Source organism: Manacus candei, unplaced genomic scaffold (genome assembly GCF_025592945.1).
Source record: "Manacus candei isolate 608988 ecotype Guabito, Panama unplaced genomic scaffold, ASM2559294v1 h1tg000119l, whole genome shotgun sequence".
Taxonomy (NCBI): domain Eukaryota; kingdom Metazoa; phylum Chordata; class Aves; order Passeriformes; family Pipridae; genus Manacus; species Manacus candei.
Window position 1 is genome coordinate 4509985 of NW_026138167.1, and position 22124 is coordinate 4532108.

Here is a 22124-nt window from a genome sequence, read left to right on the forward strand (position 1 = left end):
GCAGGAAAAATACTCAGTCTAGTTCTGTTTGTCCTAGCAGTCACTTCAGTGATGGTAAATTTGGAATATGTTTTTCTCTGAGTAATTCTGCTGATATCTGTTGCTTTTTTTCCCCCCCTTTTTGTCTCTTTTTGGTACAGTTTTATCTCGTGGGCAGGAGTGGGGAGTGAGTACCTCTTACTCAAATGGTGCTGGTAGTACACTAACCAGGCTCACGAGCTTTTTGCTCCTTAATTCTTGCCCAGGCTCAGGGCTGACAGCTGTGTTTCAAATAACACATGTTTTACAGAACAATGGGAGGTGAAATCAAGACTTCTCTGCTAATATAACCCATCTGGTCTGTCTCCAGGTGGAGGATGCATTATCTTACCTTGACCAGGTGAAGCTGCAGTTTGGTAGCCAGCCACAGGTCTACAATGATTTCTTGGATATTATGAAGGAATTTAAGTCTCAAAGGTAATGAGCTGCATTTTGCTTCTTCCTTCCAGGTTAGAAAGAGCGTACGTGGACATGGGAGTACAGGGCAGGAGCTAAATTCTGTCTTTTGTGTGCAGATTAATGCACCTGGACAATGATATAAAAGCAATTGTGTGCTTTATTTTCTGAAAATTAAATGCATCCCTTCATTTATACGAAATCTCTGCATAGAGTGGGAGTTCACAAGTTCAGCCTTGATAGCTGATTCATCTGGCTGTCTGGTTGTCTGCCCATTAATAACGGTCAGACTTGGAACTAGATCTTGTAGATTATAAAATGCTGGCTGGGCTAATAAAATAATGTTAATATCACTCTTTAGTTCAGCGATGGGTTTATAGGAATCAGTTTTGCATTGTTTCATGGGTCAAAGGTAATAAGGGAGAAAACCTAATGGAGAATTCCTATGTGGAGAACTTTGTCCCACTGAAAGGTCCCAGAGGATGATGAGGTTGTTACCTTGTTCCCTCCTCAGTATCGACACTCCGGGAGTGATCAGCCGCGTATCGCAGCTCTTCAAGGGCCACCCAGACCTGATCATGGGTTTCAACACCTTCTTGCCACCTGGTTACAAGATTGAGGTGCAGACCAATGATATGGTGAACGTGACAACCCCGGGGCAGGTTCACCAGATCCCCACTCATGGCCTGCAGCCCCAGCCACAGCCCCAGCCGCAGCATCCATCGCAGCCTTCAGCGCAGTCGACCCCGACACCAGCACAGCCGGCGCCGCAGCCCACACCTGCCAAAATCAGCAAGGTGAGAGGCTTTGGGTGACCTACACTGATAGCACAGGGAACCTGCTGCCTCCAGCTGAAGCTGGTGTGGAGCTAGAGAGTGAAAAATTAACTTCCACGCTGCTCTTCTGTGGTATTTGTGAACTTCCACGCGTTCTGCTTCTGCTGTCGTATTAGTTCCTCATTTTCCAACTTCAAGATCCAGTCATAGGTAATTGGATAGCAATTCAAATAAACTTTTGCAAATATTAACGGTTTGGAAAAGCCTCGTTGCTGTCAGTGGAGAACTGAAGGACACTCAGAGCATCTGGTAAATGGTACACATGTTATTCAGGAAGTGATTCAGCAACGCTGGGAAAAAGGTTCGTAGTTAAAAGCACTGGGAACACATTAACTGCCTGCTTGTGTGTATGTTGTCTTAGAATAACTGAAGTCCCAAGAAATTCCTCATAAAACAGAGGTTGTGATGAAGATGTTCCTTTTGGTGTGAAAGTGTGTGTATGCTTTCAAATGCCTGGGGCAATTAAGCCTTTAGGAAACCTTGATTTGTTATTTAATGGCTTCTGTGTTGCTTGAAGTCTTGTTTTCAGATTGGATCATTTTTGTAAAGGAGTTGGACTAGACTATGATTCAGACATCAGCTGGATGGGTGCAGGCAACATCTAAAGGGCAAGAATTTAGGCAAGATGACCATGATGTTGACTGTTGGTATTGGTGTGTGTGCCCAAAACAGAGACCTTTCAATAACAAAGGGAATTTGACTCTGGTTTAGATGTAATCCAGATGCTACTGTCCAAAGGGTGTATTTTACCTGACTGGAAACAGAATATGATAATAGGCATTCGAGGAGATTGCTCTAGATAAAATATCATGGATTTTAACCTCAAAATGCAGCAATATTTCAGAGTCTTAGGTAGGGAAAGAATCTCTTAAGTTTCAAGGGTTAATCCCCAAACTGCACACTTAGCTAACAGTTGGCTGGAAAACAAAAAAAAAAAAGGGGGAGAATATGCAGTTAGAAAGCAGCAGGATTTAGAATGTGGCAGCTAGCTGATCTCTGGACAAACATTGTGGGGACGTGCAACCTCCTGTTCAGAAATGGCAAAAAAATAAACAAACGTGGTAAGAGGTTTGCAAAGTTGGAAACTGCAAATCATTTCAGAATGAACTTAGCTGTGCCAGATTTCCAGTATTTTTTCCAAAGAAGTATTACATGCTCTCAGTGAAGAGCTAGCAGTCTCTTACTTAGCACCATGGGATAAGTGGGTTTTCTCCCCATCAACCTGCAAAAAGTTGAACTATCTTTGCTGAAACTTTAAAATGAACCTGAGGGACAGGCTAAATAGTGAGGTAATGTCCCTACCAGGCAGGTAAAGCCGTAGGTGAGCAAGGCAGGACCTTGTAACAGGATATTTCTGGCTGTCCTAAGACAGTTGTCTACACTGTCAATCCTGAAAATTCTGTGTAATACAAGTTTTGAAATTTAAAAGATGAAGGGGATAAGTACTTCCATTTTCATTTAAAATTACCAGCTCAAAACTAAATTTCCCCTGGCTGTTTGGTGTCCAAAAGACACTGTTAGGAGTTTTCAAAAGAATTACTTGCTGTCTGCTCTTTGTGTCAAGAAATTCCAGTTTTCCCTTGCTGTTGCCTTTATACATTCCAGAATTCTTCACTAGGGGCAAAATAACTTAGCGTTGGAGCAAGCCATACCTATACATTATGGCTCTGTTAAATTTTTGAGGTATTTTGTGTCTCTTGTCAGGTTTCAGTCCAAAGGAATTAACAAGGGAAATCAGCTTAATTACAGCAGCTTGAACGGTCCTGGTGTTTTGTCTTCCTGATGCGGTTTAGTCTTTGCTGGCCCAGTAAATATTTATCTGTCCGTAAGTGGATTTAAAAGGGCCTTTATCCCAAACATAAAGCAAGCTGCTAGTTTCTAACACAGTTTGTTTTCTTCTCAGCCATCGCAGTTGCAGGCACATACTCCTGCCAGCCAACAAACTCCCCCAATTCCACCGTATGCATCACCACGCTCGCCGCCGGTCCAACCTCACACGCCCGTGACAATCTCTCTGGGAACCACACCATCCCTGCAGAACAATCAGCCCGTGGAGTTTAATCATGCCATCAACTATGTCAACAAAATCAAGAATCGGTTCCAGGGACAGCCAGACATCTACAAAGCCTTCCTGGAGATCCTCCATACGTATCAGGTGAGTGTTAAAAATACGGATTTGGGTCTACGTGTGGTTGTTTCTCTGCCTTGGGGAGGTAACTGTGTCTGTCCAAAACTTGCATTTGGGTCTTCTGCTGAATTAACAGTGGCCAACAAGTGATCATAAAGTGGTTTGGGTTGGAAGGGACCTTAGAGATCATCTGCTCCAACCCTTTGCCATAAACAGGGACGCTTTCCACTAGATCAGGTTGCTGCAAACCCCGTCCAACCTGGTCTTGAATTCTGCTTAAACTAAGCAGAATCCTTGCAAGTTAAAAGATTACGTAGCAGGATGAAGTAATAGATTTGAGTTCCTAATCCTTGTTTGGAAGTCTCTGAAATGCCTGTTTAAAAATTGGATTTGGTGTATTTCCATGAGTATGTGTCATGAAGAGACAACGTGGCTGTAGCTCTATGTTAAAAGCAAAAAAAAACCCTTCCTTGATGAGTGTCCTACTAGTCCAGGGCCAGTTGGGCATTTAGTATACATTTTATAGTATATATAACTGTAGGTATTTAGAATATATAAGAACCATACTATTAACATAGTATGATGGTTTACATAAGATGCCGAGACCTTTGTTGTTTCGTTCTTTGTATCACCATGGGTTTGTTTATTTTTTCTTTGTCACTTAAATAGTTTGTGCATCCTTTCTTCTGACACTCCTCTTTCCTCTGGCAGAAGGAGCAGCGTAATGCCAAGGAGGCAGGAGGGAACTACACGCCGGCCCTGACAGAGCAGGAGGTGTATGCACAGGTGGCTCGCCTCTTCAAGAACCAGGAGGATCTGCTCTCGGAATTTGGGCAGTTCCTGCCTGATGCTAACAGCTCTGTGGTGAGTAGTCTTGGAGATAGGCTAAAATACCTAGTGAAAACTGGTCTGTATGTAGCCAGAGTTCAGAAAAATGTGCTTTTGCTGTTTGTTTCTTGGGTTCTGTTTTGGGGTTTTTTTGGAGTGATCTTGTAGTGAATGTGAGAATGAGATCAGCAGGATAGCTGTTTTCTGGCTGTAACTTGTCTTTTAAATAACCTCTATTTTGAATGCAATTCCTTTGCCTAAAAGGATTTTATTCTAAGACTGCTGTAACTGCAGTAAAATACATGGTCATCTAGAGCTTGGAGGAGCAGCAGACCTCACCTGCAGTGCTGCATCCAGCTCTGGGGTCCCCAGCACAGGAAGGACATTGACTTGTCAGAGTGAGTCCAGAGGAGACCACCAAGATGATTAGAGGGATGGAGCAGCCCTTCTGTGAGGAAAGGCTGAGAGAATTTGGATTGTTCAGCCTGGAAAAGAGAAGACTTAGGGATCACCTAACTGTAGCCTTCCAGTACCTGAAGGGTGCCTAAAAGAAAGATGTAGACAGACTTTTTACAAGAGGATAAGGGGAAACGGATTAAAACTAAAAGAGAGTAGGTTTGGGTTAGATATTAGAAAAGAATTCTTCCCTGTGAGGGTGGTGAGGCCCTGGCACAGCTTATCCAGAGAAGCTGTGGCTGCCCCATCCAGGGAAGTGACCAAGGTCAGGTTGAATGGTGCTCTGAGCAGCCTGGTCTAGTGAAAGGTGTCTTTGACATGGCAGGGGGCTGGAACTTGAATGATCGTTAAGATCCTTTCCCGTCCAAACCATTATGTGATTCTCTGATTTTGGGTGGAACTTGGCCCTAATGGTCTTATGGGTTTGTCTCTAAACAAGCTGTTGAGTAAGACAACTGCAGAGAAAGTGGAATCTGTCAGGAATGATCACGGGGGCACAGTGAAGAAGCCACAGCTCAACAACAAGCAGCAAAGACCCAACCAGAACGGCTGTCAGATCCGACGGCACCCAGGGACTGGAGCAACCCCTCCCGTGAAGGTAAGAGTGTGTGCTTCTCCTTCAGCATCCATCTGTCTGTCCCAGGAGGCTGTGGCAGAGCAAGATGTGTTTTCCAAGTCCTTGTGATTTTTGTGGTCTAGGCTGCAGCTTGAGAACTTGGAAACTAATGCTTGTTCTTTTAAAGGAAGCTTTTGCAAGTCCTTGTTTCCAAGCACAAGCCTTTGCCTCTGATTTTTTCAATCTGGTGGTGTTACCTGTGCCTGAGGGTGGGAATAGTTACTTTAATGGCTTGAGAAAATAGGGCTTTCACCACTTTATTAGGAATACATACTTCTATTAGCAGTGTTTAATGAGGGGGAGTTGTGGTATGTGGAGACAAGTGTCAGTAATACCACAAAATAAACTTGTCCAAAATTTGTAGCAAATATTCCTAAGGCATGTAGGAAAAGAACAGCTGAGGAAAAGATAAAAGTGTGCCTGAAAGCTTTGTTGTAGTAGAACTTGGAGCAGATGCAGTGGAATCATGATTGCTCATCTTTCCAGTGATAAACCTTTTAATACAATGATGAATGATTATTCTCTCAGCAGAGTTTGCCCTTTTCAAATGACACACGATTTGTGAGAGCAGTGAGGCTTTGTAGTGTAACAAAAATGGTCCTGTGGCCAGGTGGCTTCGTGTTTATGCATGAAGGATAAGTTTGCCTGCTTTATTTGAGGGCAGTATATCTTGCTTTGTGATGAAAAACATTAGCAGGCATAATTGTATCATTTAAATCCAGTGATTTATGTCCCCTTCTGTCCTTTCTCCTCCTCTTCAAATCAAGAGCAGCAAAACAAAACATGTTTTGGGGGCAGCTTTCTGAGGATGGAGAGGGCAGGGCTGGTATAGGGAAAATAAAGGATCTTGAAGTGGAATGCAAGAGAGAAAAACATTATAATAATTCTGTGGAGGTGTAAGACTTACAGAACTGGATGAGTGATAGGAAAAAACATTTATTCTGGTAGTTTTGCAAACTAGTTAGAAAAATAAGATATGGTGTAGTGTGATTGTTTCAATCAGCTAGTTACAGAAAAGAGTGCAAAAGAATATTACAAATATTTGGAGTTGCATGCTACTTATTAATAACTTGTAGCACAAGTTTTAATAGTTGTTTCCTTCCAAAAAAAGCAAACTTTCTTTTATTTGAAAGCACATGATGGGGTCAGGAAGCTGACACCCATTTGTGATAGATAATCAAATGATCTCAACTTGCTGAACACCCCTCTTATTTTTTTCTTGCCCTTCTTTTTTGTCTTAACAGAAGAAACCGAAGCTGCTTGGTTTAAAAGACCAGTCTCTGGCAGAAGCCAGCAAGCATGGTGTGGGGACAGAATCTCTCTTCTTTGAGAAGGTGACAAATGGGGTGCAGAGGTTGCATGTCATTGGTGTATGTCCTTTGTTTGTATACATCTGGATTTTTATCACAGTGAAGTGTGTGAGGTTTACACCACCCTGATAACATTTCTCAGCTTGACCTCAGATGTATCCTGTGACCTCTAAGTCAATTTTTAAAAACTGATGGAATTTTTTACATATGTCTTTTCCCCAAAGCTCCTTCTCCAGCTTTCCACCCGCTGCTGCTGCAGTTTCTTTGCAGGAATGGGAATTTTTTTACTGTAACCCACACTCCAAATTGTTTTCCCCTTTATGAAATCGCTGTACAGTTGATGATGTGCATGGCATGTCTTACTGTGTTGGCACAGCTTGTACCCATCCACAACCACCTGCCTGCAGTGGGGGAGCTCAGTTTACAAAGCAGCTAATTCACATTTACATTGGATTGGGTTTTTTTTTCCCCTGAGATATTAATCTAATTAATTGCACAGTTGTTACCTGTTGCTGACTTAGCACACAGAACGAGTGAAGGAAACATGGGATGTTTCCAAGTGGTACCTTGGTGTCTTCTCTAAGATGTCCATACATTTCCTTATAGCTCAGAGGGGAGCATAGAATGATTTTAAAAAAATCTTTTTAAAGTAATATTCATGTGTCGATGACAGTCTTGGTTGCTCCCTGATGATGTGGTGAATTTTGCAGTGTACTGGAGACTAGGTAATGGTAACCTGGAACAAATTTATTGCCTGGAGGATGTGTAGGTGTTAACATGAGTAAACCTAGAAAGCCATGCTGTGGAATTGTAACCGTAATGATGAATCTCTTAATAATGATAGATCTCAGTCTGATGCATAGATCCAACTGTTCCCATGGGAAAGGTAATGGTGTTGGGATGGATAGTTTGGTTTCCTCATTCTGTGAAGAGCAGGGTTACAGAAGCAGGATTGTCTGTGATAACCCAAGCTGGAAGCAGGCAGAGGCTGGAGAGTTGTTACCCAGGGCACAGGTCTCATACCTCTGCTCCCTACTTGAAATGTTCTCTGGAGTTTAAAGGCAGCCTGGGTGGGTTTGTGATGCTGCAGCTGTGACTGATGTTGTCCACAGTTTTGTCATCCAGCTGTTAGGGGTTCTTTGTAGGACTTAATTCTTCACTTGCAACTCCTTCCTTAGAGTAATGCCCCAGAGCTGACGTTGCAGGGGATCCCCAGCATGGGAGTGGCTTTCATCAGGACCAGTTCATCTGGCCCTATTTGCAGGGCAAGTTCTCTATGTTTAGCTCACTTAAAGATTTGTGTGCAACAGTGAGAAGCACAGTGTCAAATCCAGGTCTCCTGCTTCTCACCCTGTTTCATCTCACCCTGACAGCTACTCTTTTCCCCTCTCCTTTAGGTCCGCAAAGCTCTGCGTAGCACAGAAGCGTATGAAAACTTCCTCCGCTGCCTGGTTATTTTCAACCAGGAGGTTATCTCCAGGGCTGAGCTCGTGCAGTTGGTTTCTCCGTTCCTCGGGTAAGTCCAACCCCTTTCCCTACACAAGGCAAGAAGGTTAATCTTCTTGGTCTGTTTCTGTTGTGGAGCCAGGAAAGAAACACTGACTTCCATGGTCTTCTGTGCTGCCCTTTCGTATTCCTTATCTGAGAGAGAGGGATTCCCAGCTGTGTCTTGACAGGCAGCACGCAAGAGAAGTTGCTTGCTGTGTTTCTTCCTTTTCAAGAAGAACAAAGGAAATTATTTAGCAGCTTGTTATTGCAGTTTCTTCCTCTGGAATTACAGACTGTGTCATCTGAGAAAAGACTGGTTACCTAATTATATAGGAAATATCCCTCAGAAAAACCAGAGTGCTGATGTAAACTCACTGAAGTTTCCAAAAAGTGGCTGAATTCTGTCGTGAAGCCAAAAATGTTAAGGAACACAATGGTTTAAATAGGAACTATGACTTCCATGATTGTCAATACTGTACAGAACAACTCTTACTAATCGTCCAAAACCAGCTGATATCCTCTCATCAACTTTGGGCAGCAGGATTAATGTTCCTTCTGCCTGTGAATTGAGTTCCTGGTTCCAAGGGAGAAGGCAGTAGCAACATAAATTGGGTTCAGGACCCTATTACAGTGGCTGCTGTGTGTTATGACCCGCCCCAGAAAAAGGGAGGGGGAATAACCCAGGTTTTTATCAATAATTCCCTTGGGGTGGATTAGAGTGAAACGACACTGAATAACCGGTGTTTGAAAACATATACTGACAAGGTTTATTTTAACAACTCTGTATCAACAAGCATGCTAGCAGTTTGGGTGTTGTCATAAAACAATGTAACATAGAGATAACTTTTGGGGGGGGGGGAGACTGGCCACCTGAGGTGTCTTCTTGCCTTTTAGGTCTTAGTCCCTCTGAGGCAACTCCTTTTCTTTTTAGGGCTTAGTCCACCTGAGGCAACTCCTTTCCTTTTTAGGGCTTAGTCCACCTGAGGCATCTCCTTGCCCTTTTAAGGCTTAGTCCACCTGAGGCATCTCCTTTCCTTTTTAGGGCTTAGTCCACCTGAGGCATCTCCTTGCCTTTTTAGGGCTTAGTCCACCTCAGGCATCTCCTTGCCCTTTTAGGGCTTAGTCCACCTCAGGCATCTCCTTGCCTTTTTAGGGCTAAAGTCAAAACCTGCAAACTCCTGGAATGCATAAATCATTAACTATTTCAGTCTCTGACACTGTGCAAAGAAACTGCCCCAAGGAGCTTCCACTTGCTCCATACCTCCACTGGAGTTAGTCAGGCATCAGCAGGATATTACCTTTAGGTAAGGTGCAGTATTTGACAAAAAAAGGTAAATCTGTATTTCTCCCATCTACTGCCTGTGCTCCTAACTCTAGGGATGAATATTTGCATTGGGGAAGGTATAATACAGCTTTTTTTATTCTGGAGTTGGACATTATCTTTTGCAGTGAATAAGCAGTGATTCAATTAGCCTCAGGAACAGGTTCAATTCCTTGTATTGCTGGAGCTTTGCATGAGTGGATTTGAACAAATGCAGTATTTTAGACTAATAAACTCTTCAGGAAACTTTACAAACAGGCAAACTTGGGCCTTGCAGATAAAGGCTTCTCCATGATTTGTGCTTCTCTGTGTAGTCTGGTTGAAGCAATTGCTCAGCACTGAAACCTTTTGCTGTGTAGGTACAGAATCTCTTTTCAGTTGTTTCTTGCTGCTTTTTGGAAAGGAATGGTCTGGTTTAAGGTCCAAACCATTGGCAAACAACTAGGCATCTGGCATAAGTTTACTACAGGGGTAGTTTGGGAGACCCAGATGTGACCCTGCCGTGAGTGCACTCCTTGCAGCGAAAGCTCTGGCTGCTTTTCCTTGCTTGACACTAATCCTAAAGCACCCTAGTTGCACCAAGAGAGCAGTCCACCACCTGATCAACAACAGGTTCCTGCTTCCCACATGGTCAGGCTCTGTGGAAGTGGGATTGAGCAGAGAGAGTCCTCTCTCATCATACTGATAATTCAGAAGGGTGTCTTGGGCACTGTCTGTAGCAATCAGTTCAGCATCACAGCTCAACACTGTTTGATTTCTACTCAGCTCATTTTTCACTTCGTTCCTCTTATTTTTAGGAAATTCCCAGAATTGTTCACTTGGTTTAAAAACTTCCTGGGGTATAAAGAGTCTGTTCACATGGAGACGTATCCAAAGGAACGGGCTACTGAGGGGATTGCCATGGAGATAGACTATGCCTCCTGTAAGAGGCTGGGCTCCAGCTACCGAGCCTTGCCCAAGAGCTACCAGCAACCCAAGTGCACGGGGCGGACTCCGCTGTGCAAAGAGGTAAGGTGGGAATTGTGTGGCAGAGGAAGGCTCTTCGCAGCCTTTTCAAAGGGTTGGAGCAAGGGCGAGCAAAACGGAACAGGATGGGGGGGGTTATTTTGTATCCCTGCGCAGTGTTGGAAAGGTTCTTGGGGATGTTAGGGTGTCTGGTGGTGCTGGGCATGGAGCTGGGACCAGGCAGCTTCCTGCTTAGCACTGATCCAGCACTGATCCATGCTGCTCCTGCACCCGGGTGTGTGTGGGCAACACCATCCTGGCTCGGGATCATCATGGTACGTGTCAGAGCCCGAGGTGAGCACACCCGAGGTATTCCTAGTGTCACTCCTCCAAATATCTGGATCATATCCAGAACCTATTGCACAGGGCGAGGCGTCAGTCTAGGAATTGGGTTATGCTGGAAGCTGGCTGGGAGTTGGGATACCCACGTGGCTTTGATGGTTGGCATCAGCTCCTCTCCAGTGGTGTTTGTGAAAGGGTTGCATGGAGCATTGATAAGCAGCTGGAAAAAAACCCACTAAATGGCTCCCTTGGAACATTGACCATGACTCTTGTTCTCCCTCTGTCTCCCTCAAAGGTTTTGAATGACACCTGGGTCTCCTTCCCATCCTGGTCTGAAGACTCCACATTTGTGAGCTCCAAGAAGACACAATACGAAGAGCACATCTACAGGTGTGAGGATGAACGTTTCGAGGTAAATTGTTTTCTCCTTGATTGATGTCTCAGAAAGCTCTGTTCTGTGAACAGCTAATGAGCTTGATGTAAGGATAGCTTTAATGCCACATCTTAGAATCTCTTTTTATTGTGTCTGTTACAATAAAAATTTTTAGGCATAAAAGTTTATGTTCCCTTAATGCAAGAAGCAGTGGCTGCATAACCACCAAGTTGCCATCGCTGCCCCTCACTTTTTCTTGGAGCTCTTGGTTCACCCCCACTCCACATTAAATTGTTGAATGGCCAGCATGGAATTGCTGCATGTGAGAAATAGAAACCCAGTCGGGCAATTTCCAATCAGAATTTTATTATATGATAAAAGCAAATTCAGCACTGGGTGATCAGGGAAGGGGTTCAACAACTCCCAACACCTGTCACACCCGAAGAAGACATTTGTTCTACATTTATTTCCAGCTACTACATGAATATTCATTATACATAAGTATAAACATTATACACTGTTAGGTACGTGAGTATAAACATTACACATTGTTAGGTCAGACATTCCACAGATATTTCTTAACAAGAATGTTATCTATAAGCATCCATAATATATTGTTAAATCAGACTTTCAGCAGATGTTCGCTTGTTATCTATACAAAGTTATAAATTTTAAGAAAGGTGCTATTATCTAGCTAACTAAACAAAATTCTCTCATTATAAATCCTACACAAGGTGTAGGGGCCCAATTAAGTTTTACGACTTGTTTTTCTTTTCTCTCCAGGTCATATTGACCTTACACTGTTTTCTCTTAATTAGCTCGAATCATTTTCTCAGTTTATCACACTGCATATTTTCTGTTCATCCTGCCCACTCAGTGCATGAGAACATGCATTCCCCTGTAATCATCAGAAAAACGATACATTCAGGATGTTAAATGACTGACACCTTGACTGGAAGTGGAAGTTAGCTTGGCAATTACCTGAATCCACTCAGATTTGGTACATCCTTTTGTAGACTAACTGTCAGTTGAGTTCTATTTCCAGCTGGAAAATGTAATTTCCGAACAGTATAATTCTGGTAGCCTTTAAATTCTTATGCAGTATTATCTAGGTAGCAGATAAAATATAATTGGATTATTTTAGAGCAGCTGAACACAAAAGTGCTCTAGTACACCTTGTTAAACAGGCACGGCTTCTTGTTTCATGTCACTTGAATGTTTGCCTCCGTGCAGTATCATGTTTTGTCTATTCAACGATGGCTAATGCGCTGTTCTCTCCAGCTGGATGTTGTCTTGGAGACCAACCTGGCAACCATCCGCGTTCTCGAGGCAATCCAGAAGAAACTGTCGCGCTTGTCTGCCGAGGAGCAGGCCAAATTCCGGCTGGACAACACCCTGGGGGGCACCTCCGAGGTGATCCACCGCAAGGCTCTCCAGAGGATATATGCTGACAAAGCCACCGACATCATCGATGGGCTTCGGAAGAACCCATCCGTGGCTGTTCCCATTGTGCTGAAAAGGTACTGACTGCCCTGGCACCCTGCCCCAGGTGCTCTTCCAAAGGGTGACACACCGTATGTGGCCCAAATCTATGGAAAAGTGGCTGATTTCTGCCCCTAAGGGGTGTGACCTCCACGAGGCTGTAAATGTGCCCTGAAGGGTTGTTGCTGCCCCATCCCTGGAAGTGTTAAAGGCCACTGGAATGAGATGAGCTTTCAGATCCCTCCCAACCCAAACTATTCTGTGATTCTATTATTCTATGAAATTAAGAAGTTCATGTATGTTCTGGTCAGTTGGTGTACTCCATAATAATCACCTAGAAAGAGGATTTTACCCTTCTGAAAAAACCCCTTACAGCTCAACTGGAAAGATATAGAGCTTTTGTTGTCTCCTCTTAAACCTTGTTTCTTCCCCAGTGTCAGCACCATGTGTAAGATAAGGAAACTGTACTGTGTGGAGTGTCCTAGGGCTAAATGTGATTCCTTTCCAGTCCCATGGCTGTGGGCTCAGATCATGGTGGCTGTGCTACCCTCCGATTCCCAGTCCTGCTTCTGTTGTCAATCTCCCCTTCCTCAGTTAAGAAAAGGGAGTGGATGCTGCAACTCCTTGGGGCAGCTTGAGGAGATGTATGAGCAGTAGATACTCTTTCTCGTTCACTTTTTGTCTCTGGGGGACTGTTGATCTTGTGTTTGGTGTTCTGGAGCTGGGAGTAGCAACCTTCCTGGGATACCTAGGTCCTAGTTTTTCCATCCTACTGCAAGGACACTCTTCTTGAACTGAGTCAGGGATGCTTTGCTTGGGATACTGAGTTGAGGTTCAAGAGTCCATTCCCAGGACACTCAGGTGTCTGTGCTTTGTTGATCATCCAAACTAAGCTGCTCCTGTTCCACAGCTGGAGCTACATGACTTTCTGGAGATTTCTGTGAGACCAGGACCAACTCTTTTGGCTTTTCTGTCCCTTTATCCCCTCTCCCTACTGTGGACAGCAGGGCTACTTTGTTTAGGTGGTTTTACTTGGATGTGAAAAAAAAAACCAGAATTCTTTCTCCAGAGAGCATGTCCAGGTGTAAACCTCCTTTCTTTGAGATGTCTTTCATTCCTGCCCATTTCATCAGCAGTTCAGCTCTTCTCAACACTCACCAGGAGCCATGGGCCTGGGTTTTTCTGACATGCTCACCTCTTAGCTCACCCTTGTTTTCTCAATCCAAGGTTAAAGATGAAAGAGGAAGAGTGGCGAGAAGCCCAGAGAGGATTTAATAAAGTCTGGCGAGAGCAGAATGAGAAGTATTACCTGAAATCCTTGGACCACCAGGGCATCAACTTCAAGCAGAATGATACCAAGGTCCTGAGGTCAAAGAGTCTCCTCAATGAGATTGAAAGCATCTATGATGAGGTAAGATAGTCACCAAGAGTTTCCTTCCCTCAAGCTTATGTACTTTGCTAGTGCAGTTTCAGTTCCTGTTCCTCGCTGCCTGATGAGGGAGGAAGTCTGTTCACTGGCAGAGCTTTCTGAAAGGCTCTTGGATGGAGAGGGGTGATTTAGGCTGATTTCTGTGCTGTATTTCTCCTTTGTAGAGGCAAGAGCAGGCTTCAGAAGACAATGCTGGAGTCGCCACAGGCCCACACCTCTCGCTAGCCTACGAAGACAAGCAGATCCTGGAAGATGCTGCCTCTCTCATCATCCACCACGTGAAGCGGCAGACGGGAATCCAGAAAGAGGACAAGTACAAAATCAAGCAGATCATGTATCACTTCATTCCAGACCTGCTGTTTGCTCAGCGAGGCGAACTCTCAGATGTGGAAGAGGAGGAAGAAGAGGAAATGGATGTGGATGAAGCTACTGGGGCTGCAAAAAAGCACAACGGCGTTGGGGGCAGTCCTCCCAAAACCAAGCTGATGTTCAACAACACGACGGCCCAGAAGCTGCGGGGCATGGATGAGGTCTACAACCTCTTCTACGTTAACAGCAACTGGTACATCTTCATGAGGCTGCACCAGATCCTGTGCTTGCGGCTGCTGCGGATCTGCACCCAGGCCGAGCGGCAGATCGAGGAGGAGACGCGGGAACGGGAGTGGGAGAGGGAAGTGCTGGGCATAAAGCGAGACAAGAGTGACAGTCCTGCCATCCAGCTGCGACTGAAGGACCCCAGTGAGTGACTTCTGATGGAAGGCTGGGGGAGAAAGGTGCTTCTGTTTGTAGCGTGGTAACAGGGCTTGTTTGGTGTCTTCAGGCACGTGACAGCAGTGACCCTTAAAGATTGGGGGTTCTCTTTTCTTATCCCTGGGCAGCACTAGGAAGATGGGAAGATATGGGGAACATGGGACTTGAATAGCAGAAGGATAATATGCAGCAGTTATTTCATAAAAGCTTTCATTTTACACTTACATACCAAAAGTATCTTTCAAGCTTCCTAACTAAAAAGTTTTCTTAAAAAGTCTTTCAGAAATAAAGACCTCATGGAGGAGGCTAGGGGTAGAAAGCGAGAGATTAAGGAAAGAACTGTGGCCTTAAAAGGAGTTAATTGTGTTCATAAAAGACAAGTTTAACCCTATTCCAGTAACTCTTCAACTTGAATGGGTCACCTGAGGACCAAAACTCAGAGCAACCCTTCTTGGGGGGGTGGTATGTTCATCTTTCCCCTTCTCTCCTGTTGCAGTGGACATTGACGTTGAGGATTATTACCCGGCCTTCCTGGACATGGTGCGCAACCTCCTGGACGGGAACATGGACTCGTCGCAGTACGAGGACTCCCTGCGCGAGATGTTCACCATCCACGCCTACATCGCCTTCACCATGGACAAGCTGATCCAGAGCATCGTTCGACAGGTGACTGCAGCAAAGCCTGGGAAGTAGGTGGGGCGGGGTGGAGGAAGCAGACAGGTTGTTTTCTGCACGCTGGAGGCAGAGTGTTGTATGCCTAAATGGAGGATTTCAGGGGTAAGCAGGTAGATTCAAGGTGGTTTTTAACCGTCATGTAGAGACATGGCAGAAGGTAATTTCTGATCCATTTAAATTATTGAGAATATCCTCTACATGTATACAGAGTTCTTGTTGTTTTCTGGATGTTTTATGATGTAAGTATTTAAAGCATCTCCAGAGTTAATTTAGCTTTAACTTTGAAAAAAAGTTAAATGACATTTAAATAGTTCCTTTGCTTTCCATCAGTGCTGTAGGAGCAGTGTGTGCCTTTTCTAAAAACGTTTGTCTCTTTTTATCTGGCTGCCAGAGTAGCTCATTTTGGCTGTTAAACTCCAGTCCTTTTTTTTGGGCTGGTAGGAAGAATGCGTGAGCAAGGGGAAAATTCTTATTGTGTGGTTTTTGTAATACAAAGACCAAAAACAAACACAAGGGGCTGAAAGTGGAATGGCCTGAAAGGCCTTTCCTCTTTCAGAAGGGTAGAGTTGCTCTTCAGAAGCCCTTCAGTCCAGAGATTAACTGAACTCAGAAGACAGTCGGAGAGACTTTTGATTTTTAAACTTGTACAAAATATGGATTTGATCCTAAATCTCCCACCTCTTCCCTCAAACACAGCAGCAGCCTCTTGGTGAGGAGGGGATATACTGTGTCACGGCACTCTGGCCCTTCCTCCCCTGCTGCTGATCAGAGTATTCCCTGCCTGTAGTTTTTCTCTGAGTAGTTGTACTTTGCCACCTCCTCATTTTTTTTAAAGCTATTATGGCTTTTTTACAGAGCAGCAGTGATCGTCTGCAACCGGAAGAAGCTAAACTCATGCCTTTTCAACTTTTTTTTTTTTTCTCCTTTTGCTTGAGCTTAAATTTAAGCTCATGGTTTATTTCTTTCTATTCTGTGCTGATGGTCACGTAGCAAACACCCTGCCCCTGTTCTTCCTTTTTGCAGCTCCAGCACATAGTGAGCGACGAGATCTGCGTGCAGGTGACAGACCTTTACCTGTCGGAGAACAGCAACGGAGCCACGGGAGGTCTTCTCGCTTCCCAGTCTTCTCGTACGCTTCTGGAGGCCACGTACCAGCGCAAAGCTGAGCAGCTCATGTCGGAGGAGAACTGTTTCAAGGTAGAGCTGGGCCGTGAACCACAGTGTAAAAGCAGCACGAGCCCTTTAAGAAGGGAGAGGCACCAGTCTTTTAAAAAAAGACCCTCGTTCAGGCAGCAAAAAAAAACCGAAGAAAATTAACCCCATCCCAGCCAAAACCGGCACGCGTGTTGCCAGCTTTTGGGACGTAGGTTAATGCTTCTGTAAGGGCCCCTCAGAAATGAGGTTTGAAGGAGGAATGTATTTCCTGGAACACCAGTCAGTATCCCCTGTGCTTCACAGCAGCTTTGGGCTGAATCATACTGACTGCTTGGCTGTCACTGGTTTTAATTTGGTAGTTCAAACTCTCCTGTTTCTCTGGTGCCTCAGTTTTGTTGACTGTGGGGAGATTTGCTACTACTGCCTGGGCATTAAATCCCTGCTGCCTGCATACATTGCTAATAAACCTGTGCTAATCAAATCCATACTTCCTTTGCCAAAGAGGCAGGAAGTGGTCAGGCCCTTTCTGAGCCTGTAAAGTACTTTGGATAAAAGCCTCAGTGTATAATATCTCTTCCCTTGCCCTCAAACTTATCTGGGGGGCTCAAAAGGGTTTCCCTTAAAAGTCTGCCAACTTTCTTCATTCTCCCTTTGCCCCAGTGGGATGTGAAGGTGTTTTCTTCTATTTCAAACATATTACTGAAGTCCCTTCTGCTCTTTCTTTATAGCTGATGTTCATTCAGAGCAGAGGTCAAGTTCAGTTAACCATTGAGCTGCTGGATACAGAAGAGGAGAACTCAGATGACCCTGTGGAAGCAGAGGTATGGATAGCTTGTCCAGAGAGCTGACTGTGAGGGTCAGCATTGCACTGGACCAGTGTGTGGTGTGGTCTGTTAGCACAGGACAAAGAAACATCAAAGCATGCCATAAAGCTTTCAATGAGCAGGCAAATTCTTCTTGGCTTATTTTGTGTTCGAAAATGCTCAAAACCCTATAGAGAAACATTGTACCTGCCTTTTTGGGGATAAGATGCACAGAGCCTTCAAAAGTGATCTTGTGTTCATCTGTATGACTTCCAACTTAGCATCCTTAACCATCCCATGTCTGGTGGGAAGGCAGTGGCTGATGTGTGCTCTGTGCTTGCTTTCAGCGCTGGTCAGACTATGTGGAGCGATATGTCAACTCCGATTCTACCTCCCCTGAGCTCCGGGAGCACCTGGCCCAGAAACCTGTCTTCCTGCCCAGGTGAGTGGCCAGGCTGAGCTGTGAAAGGACCTTAAAGACCATCTAATTCCAGCTCCCTGCCATGGGCAGGGACACCTTCCACTAGGCCAGGTTGTTCCAAGCCCCATCCAACCTGGCCTTGAGATCCACCAGCTACATCCAGCCTGCTAGTGCCAGAGAGTGAGCACTAATTCCAAGAGTGTTTCTCTGATTTGCAGGAATCTGAGGCGGATCCGTAAGTGTCAGCGTGGTCGGGAGCAGCAGGAGAAGGAAGGGAAGGAAGGAAACAGCAAAAAGTCCATGGAGAACGTGGAGAGCTTGGACAAGCTGGAGTGTAAATTCAAACTGAACTCCTACAAGATGGTGTACGTGATCAAATCGGAGGATTACATGTACAGGAGGACCGCGCTGCTGCGAGCTCAGCAGGTAGGAGCCAGCAGGAGAACTGGGGTGGGCTGCTGGTGTTTCCTGGGACCCAGGAGAGGGGAAGGAAGCGTTGCCTCTCTATCTGTCCTGTTCAACTGGCACAAACCTCAAAGAGAAGCTAAGCTCATAAACAGAGAACCTGAACACAGATTCTTGAAGTGTTAAATATATAACGTGCAGCATAGCCCTTGATTACTGGAATACTTGAAGGATCTGTGGAAGTTACATTGTATTTTGGATACAAATCTATTGGATTCAGCGGTTAACACCACAAAGCAGTCAGTCTTTGGGAGAAGAACAAAACAAATAATAAAATCCATAAATTTTAATCCGGAGGTTTAATTATATTGGCTGTTTTCAATTATGGCTGTAGCCATGGCTTTATACCATCTGTCTGGGATTTTACGTTCCTTAGGCAGATACTTTTACTCAAAAATGTGCACAGTTCTTCCTCTCCTGATGTTTCTGTTAAGCCAGAGCTTCTCAAGCCTTTTAGACCTGACCCAAGTCTTAATTTTCCATAGTAGTTGTGTCCCCAATATGTGTAATGCATGTTCAGCTTGCTCTTTCCTGAGACTGTACCCCTCTGTGGGAACTGGAGACAGACCCCAAGGGCTGGGAAGAGCAGGGCTTGCCTGGTCCTGGGTACTGGAGGAGAAGGGAGACAGCAGCATCTTCTGGGCAATGCAGAAGGGACTCTGAGCTGGGCATGCAAGTTTCAGACTCCCGTGGGATATGTTCTGTATTGCCAGCCTGAAAGCTGCTGTACTAAACAAAGAGCATAAACCTTTTGGTATTTCCGAGCCCATTTTGCTACTAATTTTCTTGGAGAGGAGAGCTGGGGGACCTTAATCAGAGCTTTCCCTCTGTCATTAGCCCAGTGTCTGCGTTACAAATTCCCTCTGTGTTTGATCCCCTTGGTTGTGTCAGCCAGTAGCCAAGCTTTGTGTAATGCTGCAGTCTGAGGGACCAAAGCTGCCTTTTTCTAACTCCTCTCCCTGTTTCTGCAGTCCCACGAAAGAGTGAGCAAGCGGCTGCACCAGCGGTTCCAGGCCTGGGTGGACAAATGGACCAAGGAGCACGTGCCCCGCGAAATGGCAACCGAGACAAACAAGTGGCTCATGGGTGAAGGGTTGGAGGGCTTGGTGCCCTGCACCACCACCTGTGACACAGAGACCCTGCACTTTGTCAGCATCAACAAGTACCGTGTCAAATACAGCACAATATTCAAGACACCCTAAAAGTCCCCCGGGGCGAGGGAAGAGCCCGGGAGATGTGTGTGTGTGTGCGCGCGCATCCGGGGAAGGAGGAGGACGCCTTTCTCCCCTCACTGTGTATCTCCGTAACACATGGCCACTTGACTAGTGCGTGGCTGGTACAACCCGTCACCAGCGGGATTCCCTGTGGGGATGTGGATCTCCGCCTAGGACCACGGGCTGCCGGCCCTTTTTGGGTGAGAAGGACCCTTCTCTCTGAACTGAGCCATCCCAGAGAAACACAACAAGCTCGTACACACCAGCAGCGTTGAGGCTTTGACTCCCCGGAGGCCCTAAGCGGCGAGGAAGGAGAACTGGATGCTCTCCATCACTGGACCACTTGGATGTGTCCCCAAAATCCCCGGGTGCCTGTCACCACTGGATTCTCCTCCCTTTACGGGCTCTGGCACGGGGCCATGGGGCAGCAGACCCTGGGTTTTCTCGCTCCCTCTTCTCCCTCCCAGGCTGGACTCACCCCGTGCAGATCGGTCTGTCCTTTCTAGTGCCAGTGGAACTGTTTTATTTTTATTTTGGGTTGGTTTGGTTTTTTTTTTTGTACCTGCTTGTTTACTAGACTCTCCTAGTGCCATGCACCAGCTTTTCACACACATGTACGTACACACACACAGCAGAGAACAACACGATTTTAACATGTTACCCTCCTTTTTTGTAAATAAATGTACAAATTGTCAATTTTTTGGGGGTTTTTGTTTGTTTGTTGGTTGGTTGGTTTGTTTTGCTTTGTTTTGTTTTTTTTTTTTTTAATTAAAGAAAGTATGCTCAATGTGCTAGCATAACTGTACTAGCTTCTTGTGTACCATAGTACCAGGTGGCTTGATAATTAGTACTGACAGACAGACAGACCGATGGAGACATTTATTACACTTTTTACCAAAGGGAGTTACCATTGTAGTGCTTTTGTGTGGAAACTTTTTTCTCCTTTTTTTGTAAATAAAAGAAATAATGTCTTTGTTCTTAACTGGAGGAAGACACTCACTCACCCACAGCCCTGTTCCTGGTCTGAAAGGCACTGTGCAATATACAGTTTTTGGGGTGGGGAAGGGGAGGGAAGGGAGGTGTACGAATTTTATAAGATTGGCTTCACAATCCAAGAGGAAAAAGCAGAGGTAGCATGTGTGTTTGGGGGTTAAACAACTGAGGTATAAGCAGCCTATGAGAGATATAACTATACAGTATAAAATTTTAATTTTTTTATTTTTTGGGGGGGGGGTGGGTAATTTTTATCCACCTCGTCTTCCAGCTCCAAGGATCTTCGCTTTTGGGAAGTGTTGCTGAGCTACTTAGCTGGAGATGATTGTGCTGATACATTTTTCCCTTTCTGTGTTGGAGAAAACACCATGGGAAGTACCAAACCAGTATTTGATAGAGCTGCTCTGCACGTGTGTGTGTTTGTGTGTGTGTGCAAGAGCAGAGCGAGGGGTAGGGGTGTCTCAGTGTGTTTCACTCCTGAAATCCACATATGGGATATGTATTTTTTTAAGCAGATAAGTGTAACACCGGCAGATATTTTAAGCACGTGGGAAGATTCTGATTTTGAAAATAAAGAAGTCAGCACAGACTTTGTAAGCCACGACAGCCACAACTGCGCTGTCTCCTCAGAGGGGGCAGATTTCCTTGCACAAATCCATGCTGCCAGTCCTACACACCCGGCATGGCTTCCGTCGTCCCTGGATGGGGAGCCACGGGCAGGGCTCTTTCGCTGCTTCAGCCTCTCCCATGGATTTATTGAATTCTAAGACAGCGGGTTCATAGAATCATAGAATGGCCTGGGCTGAAAGGGACCTTAAAGATCATCCAGTCCCAGGTTGTTTCCTGGCACTGGAGCTCCCTCCCTTCCACAGGGAGAGGCTGGGGAGCAGGGCCAGAGGGGGACCTGAAGCCGGGGTGAAAGCAGGTGGCCCCCCAAGGGGCCACTACTCATTGGCAGCCAATGCACAGCAGGCAGATCTGGAACAGGAGCCTCCTATGGAGAAAGGGGAAGAGAGGGAAGAGAGCCCCCGATGGGGAATATTCATACATTGCCAGCAATAAGTCACCTGTCTCATTTCTCCTGCTTTGCTGTAACCAGCCAGGGAGGTGCTCTCGCAGGTCCTCTTCCATTTCAAAGGTGTCATGCACGCTCCCCCGCTACTTCCCCCCATCTTGTTATATGCTCAAGGTGATCCGGAAGGGAAAATTCTGGGTGATCTAGACTTTTGACCAGCTTAGAAGTAACAGCTGCTGCTGCTTTTGGTGGGTGTCTTGTCCCAGGAGCCTGTGCCTGCCTGTCACTGAGGCAAGGGTGGCTGGCCAGGTCCCCCAGAGGTCTCTCCGCGGGGAGACCTCTGCCTCCGGTGCTCCAGCCGGCATCCCGGCTCTGCTCCCAGCCTGTACAATAGCAGAGGTCAGGGTTTGGGGTTTTTTTCCCCCATTTTATTTGGTCTTGCTTTTTGTATTCCGTAACGTGATCCTCGGCCCGCGACCCACGTGATCTCTATACCAATGTTTTAAACTTGAGTGTGGCACGGTATTTCCATTAAAGCATCAGGGCTGAGCGTCGTGTGCAGGTTCCTCCTTTCCTCCTGATGATACAGAGTGGCATTTTGGGGAGGGGGGGGCGATTTTGAGGCGAAGCGGGGACGTGGAGGA

The 22124-nt window shown here is 45.5% G+C and overlaps 1 protein-coding gene across 2 annotated transcripts in view; it reads left to right on the top strand.

The window, feature by feature from the left end:
• SIN3A (SIN3 transcription regulator family member A) overlaps positions 1-20454 on the top strand; it is a 31977-nt gene extending 11523 nt beyond the window's left edge. For both annotated transcript variants that reach the window (XM_051770281.1, XM_051770279.1), the window contains exons 4-21: positions 350-456; positions 950-1232; positions 3175-3426; positions 4111-4263; positions 5123-5281; positions 6544-6633; positions 8007-8125; positions 10216-10426; positions 11001-11117; positions 12360-12598; positions 13788-13971; positions 14154-14727; positions 15236-15405; positions 16438-16611; positions 17298-17390; positions 17720-17814; positions 18012-18219; positions 19230-20454. In XM_051770281.1, the coding sequence (XP_051626241.1) occupies positions 350-456; positions 950-1232; positions 3175-3426; positions 4111-4263; positions 5123-5281; positions 6544-6633; positions 8007-8125; positions 10216-10426; positions 11001-11117; positions 12360-12598; positions 13788-13971; positions 14154-14727; positions 15236-15405; positions 16438-16611; positions 17298-17390; positions 17720-17814; positions 18012-18219; positions 19230-19460 (3459 nt within the window). In that variant the 3' untranslated portion in view covers positions 19461-20454. The remainder of the gene's footprint in view (positions 1-349; positions 457-949; positions 1233-3174; positions 3427-4110; positions 4264-5122; positions 5282-6543; positions 6634-8006; positions 8126-10215; positions 10427-11000; positions 11118-12359; positions 12599-13787; positions 13972-14153; positions 14728-15235; positions 15406-16437; positions 16612-17297; positions 17391-17719; positions 17815-18011; positions 18220-19229) is intronic.
• The last annotated feature ends 1670 nt before the right edge of the window (positions 20455-22124 follow it).